Here is a 7,639-nt window from a genome sequence, read left to right as displayed (position 1 = left end):
GTAGAAGTCATCTATGTTAAAACCCATTAACAGTTCGCGTTTATAAAAAGGAACTTTGTATCACACAGCGAGGAGCAAAAGTTATTTATCTTCATGGCGCAAATATGTTATAAAAAGATATAATTAATTGTTGCATCAGTGCAAAGTTACAATGATATCATAACCTTGAAATATCCTGACAAATATGCTTCTAAGCCTAAAAATTAGAAGCTTAATTCGATATATGAGGGTGATAAATATTCCCTCACCGAAGTGATAAAAAATTATTTTAGTTTAATTAGCCTCTTTTTAGAAAATACGTGATTAAAGAATTATAAACTATAAATTACACATTATAATAATCTGTGTAGAGAAAACAATAAAAATTCCATAATGAAGTTAAGTTTTGATAATCATTCTTTAGGTTGAAGTAGAAAAAAAAAGAAGATTTTTTAGATGCCATTTTGCAGTGTCGGACATCTAGCTTCTTCACTCTATATATATATACTTATTTTTATATTACGAAAATATTCATATTGTTAGCTATATGAAGTTTTTTGATAGCAATGAATGTTCGACAAGGGCTATTGATGAGCAAAAACCGAGAAATATTTCGGAAAAGGCCTATGTATTTAGCAAGGTTACAAATGACCAAAGGCCGCGAAAGAGTTTGATGTTTGTTTGAAGTCAAGCACAAAGCTACAAAATGGGCTATCTGTGCTCTGCCCACCACGGGTATCGAAACTCGGTTTCTAGCGATGCAGGTCCGCAGACATACCGCTGTGTCACTGGAGGACTGAAAGAGTTCGACAAGGTTATATATGACCAAGGAGTTTGAAAGTGTTCGACAAAGTTATCAATGTGAAATAGCTCAAAAGGGTTAGTTATGCTTAATAAAACAAGCATCGAAGGAGGAGTCTCGAAAAATGCTTTAAAAAAATAAAAGTGAAAGAACATTTTGTCAAGTAAACTTTGTGATACACATAGATAATTTTTTTAAATCAAGTTAGTTCCACGTTAATATGTTGCTGTATTAAAACTTTCATTTTTTTATAAAGATTGTTTCCGCAAAATATATACTAACCTTTAAATACGTAAGTTTGTCCGTTTTCAGTCTTTGTAACAGCATCAATGGAAGAATCCTGACAAAGATCAGGAGCATCGCCAGTGTCGGGATGTGAGGAAGGCGTGTGATCTTGTTTATCAACGCCGTTTACACCATCCTTTCTGTCATTAGAACGAGTGCCTAAACATAACAGAAATAAGTTTGTATTGTCTTAGAAATGAAGAATTTTCTAGTAGAGTTTGTGATAGTAAAATAAATCTACAATAATTACCAATGGACAGAGATCAAACATAAACACAAAATACAACAATATACTGACTTAATATTAAGATTAAGAGCTTTTTAAAAGCATAAATTAAGTAAAAAACACAAATTAACTAAAATCAGTTTACAAAAATAAACAGTTAATTACACGACTATTTTCGACGTACCACGTACGTCATTTTCAAAGGTATAGTGTGTGAGAACGGCGACATCTACAAGTATTATTGTTTTTTTTATTAATTTGTTCTTAAACAAAGCTGTTAATATCATTTGTAGGTAGCACAAATACTTCATGACTTGATTAATACACCCATTTACTAAAGTAACCGTCAACGTTAATTTTTTATTTAGAATTTAACACGTGTACAGTGCATACAAATATGAGCACGTGAGGAACTAGAAAATAAAATAATATACACACATAATCCTATACGTATTTCAATTCAATGTATATACTTACTGGATTCCAAAAACGAATGAACAGAAAACATGGACTATGAAGTAGTTTCTGAGAAATGCTCATAGAGTTACTTACTGTTTTCGTAAATGTAATGATGAGAAGCAAGACTATGTGTCGCCATGTTTTCATAACTCGTTGCCTATACTTTTAATAAGGTGCCGCTTGTATAATAACATAATTAACGCTCACAATTCACAATGGAAACAAAGAAATGTTAAAAGGAATAAGTAAGCTCACAGTAAATTAACTATCTTAAGATTTTCCCTCACAACTCCTGCTGTGTATATATATACATATATATATGTGTGTGTATAAATAAATATTTATGTATATGAATAGCCAATTCACTGTAACCTCCGAGTTAATGAGTGTATGCTTCTAGAATGAGTATTGGCCTAAAATCAAATAACATTTGAGAGCCGATTCCTGATGTAGAAGCTACTTACCGTATAGTACTTGAATTGCTAGTATATCATCTTCGTCCAGTTTGTAGTTGGGATCGTAGCCTCGATAGAAAGGTGCCATGAGTGCTTTTTTAACGTCTGAATGCGACAATCCTAAAGAATGGCCAAATTCGTGGGCCGCAACTTGAAAAAGATTTGTTCCTATCAAGTAAAACGTATAAGAAATATTAGATTTTTTAATACCCAGTAATTAACTATTATACACCCAGCAATACTATAATATCAGTTATTATTAATAGTTAGGATTAGAGTATGGTTTAATTATTTGGATTACTTCCATTAGGTCATTATTTTCCCTCTGACTCTTGTCTTATATACGATATATATATATATATATATATATATATACATGCAAATAACTTTCAAAATTAATAATGATAAAATAATTAATTGATATATAGACCTAATTAAGATTTCAATGTTGCTAGCTAAAACTAATCACAAACAACAAAAGTTTCACTTTACTGACACTATATATTCGTACCATAATAAGAATTGATGCTCCATTTTTCTTCATCGTCAAAGTGTGCGTCTCCACCAAACTGGGGAAAGAAAGCATGAGCCAAGGTTTTTCCAGGGCCATCAAAGGGGTCACCATCGCCATGTTCTCCCTCCTCAAACCGTATATCTATATGGACGCGCCCATTCTTTTTATGTATGAAGTTTATGGATGTGACATCACTCCAGATCTATATGGACACGATAATACTCTTATGTATAAATGCAACTATTCATATTTCGACTATATATATTTGCATGTTTCATGAGAAACTGGCAGAAACGCCGCCCTACGACAGACTGTTTGTGCTAGTATTAATTACTAATCGTAGTATTCATACCTCATTGAAAATAAAAATTGAAAATGTGAATATTTTATAAAAAAGGATTTTTCTGAGAAGTACTGCACGGGAAAAGTGTTCGGATTATGCTGATATAAGTTGTAATGTTCATATATATATATTAAAAGTGTTACTCTTTACTGAAAAAATAACAGATTTTTTAAGAATTCCATTTTTATTACTATATTTACCAATTACATCAATAAAAATATAATCAAACCCTCACGTGTAATCCTAGTGAAAGTTGTGTTGTTGTTGGTTTGAGGAGAATATTTTTTTTTAAAATTGTGTTCTGTTGCATATACCATTGTTATTTTTTAATTGTCTGAATCTTGAATTCCCAAAGTGTGATTTTTTTTATGGATGTTTGTTTGTGGTGATATTCGGTAGATGGCGCCACATTATATTTATTTCGGTCACATACATAGATAGATACATATATACACGCTACGTCTATTACAGTAAGATTAATGTGTTATTGAATTATTCAATAATTACATGTTTGTAATGCTATAATGATTACCAGCACTGAGATTAAATAAAAACACAACACACGTTATGTCATTTAGATTCACCATAAAACATTAAATTACAAACAATGTACATAAACGCACAATCTTTAAAGAAAATAGTAATGATCAATTAAGTTATTTATTCAGCATAGAAAGACTTTCTTTAATAAACGTCAACGTGATCTCAATGACTGACAACAAATGGGAAATACTTATGCACAGTGTTTCCTTTAATTATGCCAATGGAATTTTTTTTTCTGTTGGTATTAATTTCTATCTTATGGGACAAAATATAAAGAAAATAGGCCTACCTCCCGAAGTGGAAGTTCCTAAGCTTTTTTGGTTCATAATAATTTCAAGTAACATTTTTCATACAACAAAATAAACTTAATAACAGAAATCTTGATATGAATGCCGACTTTAAAGTTGTTTTTTTTTGTTTTTTTGCAACCAAATCATGTTATATATATAACAAAACGAGATTTACCTTGAAAGCTTTTTCGATTTCTTTGTCCACTTTTAAATGATCCTTTATTCGGCTAGGATATTTACCGATTTTGTAGGTTAAACTAGTAGTCCTCCATTTACTGCCTAAAAAGTTTATAAATTTATTTGTTTAAGATACATAAACATATAGCAATAACAACTTAAGATCACCAATAAGAAGGTTCTACCCTGTAAGTCCAGGAAAATCATATATAGAAGTTGCAATATTTACAATTACCCATTGTATTTTAACTCTTCACCTTAGCTCTGATAACTCAATACTCAGAGGTAAACAATGTCACAGAACTTTGAGTTTAGACTCAAATACTGTAGTTATGTGTCCCGTATATTGGTACATAAACATTACTAGCTTATTCATATCGCGTTTGAAAGGTTTCGATAAATCTTGATGCAGCTATAAAGATACATATATATATATCACTATATCAGTGTTATAACACGAGTTTGTGGAAACATTTTATAAAGTACATATCACAGAAGGATGAATTAAAAGGCTATTTACGTATATGTGAAACGCGATGTTAAGCTACGCGAAGTGAAGGACCAACCACCTTTCTAACAAAACAATAACCAAACACAAACAAGATTTGTACAGCATAATATTTCTTTGGTTAGTTTTTCCTTTATGTCTTTCCATTGCCACCGAAAACGAGAGCAGCGTTAACATTGTTCGATTTACCCTCAAACCCTATGCTGATATCTTTAGGAGATTTCATTACCCTCAAAGCCTATGCTGATATCCTCAGACGAGTTCATAACTACTAAATCATTAGTATATATTGGTTAGACTACAAATGCTTAGAGCCTAATAGCTGAAAAAAATAATTAATAGCAGAGCTCAATTCGTTTCTATTTTGTTAGCATAAGTGTTTATGCATCTAATAGTTATGGGTTAGTAAGTAAAAACTGTATTAAATATATCTACAATTAATTCACAGCCATTCACAGCTTTTCTAAAGAGTATTGTATGTGGTAATTACTGTTCAGCTAGAGGCGTGGCAGTAAAGTAAAGGAATTTTATAAATAACCAAAGCTATAAAATGTGTACAGTATATAGTACAATGAAACTCCACCAGGTGGTGCAGAAGGCATCGTAACAGTTCTTAATCGACGTGAAGAGTTGAAATGTGCAACGTTATAAAAAAACGAAACAACAACAACAACGTAGTAACAACAAATTGTAATTTAATAAATACTGACCTTGCAAGGCATATCGTTTTTTCCTAGCTGAAATGCTATGGCCAACTATATCTTTGACTCCACAACGTGGCATATTCATCATTGTTATTGTATCATTGTCCAGAACGCCTGTTAATAGAAACGTACGTAAGACAGTCATAAAACAATTTATAATGAACAGTTAATCCTTAAAATATCTACCTTAATTAAAAATAGGTATTTTTTGTCCTTTATTGATCATATAACTCATAAATTTGAAACGTCATACGCATATTTTTAGAATCACTTTAACATGTGTATTAGCATATTTCCTAGATCCCTAACCCCTATAAATAAACACAAATATTGTATTTGCAATTGAAGAAGCTTTGGGGTTTTTTCTATCTAACTATTATACCAACGTTCGATTTTCCGCGCCTTCAATTTTAATTATACCATTCTGAGGCTATTTTCTAGTTGACGTACAATTGCCAAAGGGAAAGTCTATCAAAATTTAACTTATAACCGGATAACATTGAAACGGTCGCAGAAACTGGTGTATTGTTTATAGCTTGTTACAAGGACTCAGGAGGAAGATTTAAGATAAATTTAACAACCGTACTACTTATCGTAAGTTCGCAGAGTAGTCAGATAAATTTGCACACATTGAAAGCCACTATTGTTAATGTATATACGGAAATACAAAGATAATACAAAACAAACGCATAGTCGATGTAAACATCAACATTTAAATAACCGGACGTACATCATTCAGGATACATAAGTACATAACAACCTATGTTATTTCAGTGTAGATAGTTCATACAAATACAATTATTTGGCGTGCTTAGGAAAAACAAACATTGAAAACACGGCATAACGTATACAGGATTATCAGTCATACAAATACTTTTACTCAGCTTGCTTGGAAAAACAAAGAAAAGCGAACACGGCATAACGTATACAGGATATCAATTATGTTGTCACTGAACAAGACTTAACTTCGAAGCATTTCGTAGTAATCTTCTTGTACTGCTTTATTATTGTCTTCCCTACCTGTATAAATAATTGGATAAATAAACATATTTATAAGTTTGCGATGTTATGTGTCGCTGATAAGGTGCATTTTTATAGATAAGCCAACCTATTAGTATACAGTGTAGGAATACGAAATCAACGCTGAACTCACAATAGCGGTTCACCAGTAATTGTAGTGTTATTGTATATTGTATTGTTGTATGTATATTAAAACGTATTTGTGTTAAAAAAAGAAAACTGTGTGCATCAATATTGTTGGCAAATATCGTAAACTGACTATATATCGGCTTTAATTTAACTAATAAATCCAAAGTACAATTTAAATAATAAATTTAAAGTATCATTTAACTCAATTTCAGATCATTTGAAATTATAATACGAACAGTAGGAAAACAATGAAGTTAAGAAAATTCGTTTAAGGGGAATAAATCTATCAGAAGCGATTATTACAGATTTATATATGCTGGAAATGATGCGTTATACTAAAAAAAAAAACACCTTAGGTCTACCGAATAATTCATCAGCTTTATTAGTATGCATAACACGTGTCGTGTAGCTGGTGAAGCCGATGTATTGGTCCAAATAACTGGTTTTTATTAGTCAACAAGTAATCTTACGAGTTGGCACCAAATTTTAAGGCGGAATTACAATTTAATTGTTTTTGGAACGTAAATGTACAAAATAATTATTGTTTACATATAACCACCACAAGGCAAATTAAATTCCAATTCGTGATATTAAACCAGAAAAAAAAAAATCTAGGTACGATAGATCTAGTGTTCATAAAAACAATATGGCGTGTCAGTTTTATTTCTGTATCCACCAATAACGGAACTTGCAACAGTTTTTCATACTTTTTTCCAATTTTCGTAATCTGAAGTTCTTTTTTACGTGGTACAAGATTACGTAGATTTGTTCCACGTGAGGATGATAGTACAGAAACAACAATGCATTATTATATAACGAACCATGCTGGCAACAGTAAGTCATGCGTATAAAATCTTAGATCGCTCGTGCCTGGTACAAAATAAAAAGACTATGCCAAACCGAGGTCGAAGAAAGAAGGGTATGAAGGAAAACATAACGTTTAACATGACCTTGAAAGTGACAGAGGATTTTTTCTCGAAATTCTAGTGGTTTCATTCCGGAAAGAAAACAAGATTATGATGTGGTCAAGTCTGCAATTACGAGATTAAACTATAAATATATAGTTAAGAAACAAAAGGAATTGAGTATGAAAGCAGACTACATCCGCAAATATATATGTATTTACTTTAATTTTCACATATTTCATTTAGTTCCAAACTACTTTTAGCAAAAAAAAAAAAAAAAAAAAAAAAAAAAAAAAAAAA

The 7,639-nt window shown here is 31.1% G+C and overlaps 1 protein-coding gene across 1 annotated transcript in view; it reads right to left on the bottom strand.

Annotated features, from left to right (window-relative positions):
- The window catches only part of LOC106467071 (matrix metalloproteinase-16-like), a 21,913-nt gene that overhangs the window by 5,680 nt on the left and 8,594 nt on the right, over window positions 1-7,639 (bottom strand). The window contains exons 3-8 of the mRNA XM_022395941.1: window positions 5,292-5,399; window positions 4,072-4,175; window positions 2,718-2,922; window positions 2,216-2,374; window positions 1,064-1,225; window positions 1-11 (exon numbers count right to left, since the gene is read on the bottom strand). Coding sequence (XP_022251649.1) covers window positions 1-11; window positions 1,064-1,225; window positions 2,216-2,374; window positions 2,718-2,922; window positions 4,072-4,175; window positions 5,292-5,399 — 749 coding nt within the window. The remainder of the gene's footprint in view (window positions 12-1,063; window positions 1,226-2,215; window positions 2,375-2,717; window positions 2,923-4,071; window positions 4,176-5,291; window positions 5,400-7,639) is intronic.

Source organism: Limulus polyphemus, unplaced genomic scaffold (genome assembly GCF_000517525.1).
Source record: "Limulus polyphemus unplaced genomic scaffold, Limulus_polyphemus-2.1.2 Scaffold77, whole genome shotgun sequence".
NCBI classification, from domain to species: domain Eukaryota; kingdom Metazoa; phylum Arthropoda; class Merostomata; order Xiphosura; family Limulidae; genus Limulus; species Limulus polyphemus.
Note: the sequence above shows the minus strand (reverse complement) of the source record. Positions and strands in the feature narration are given on the sequence as shown.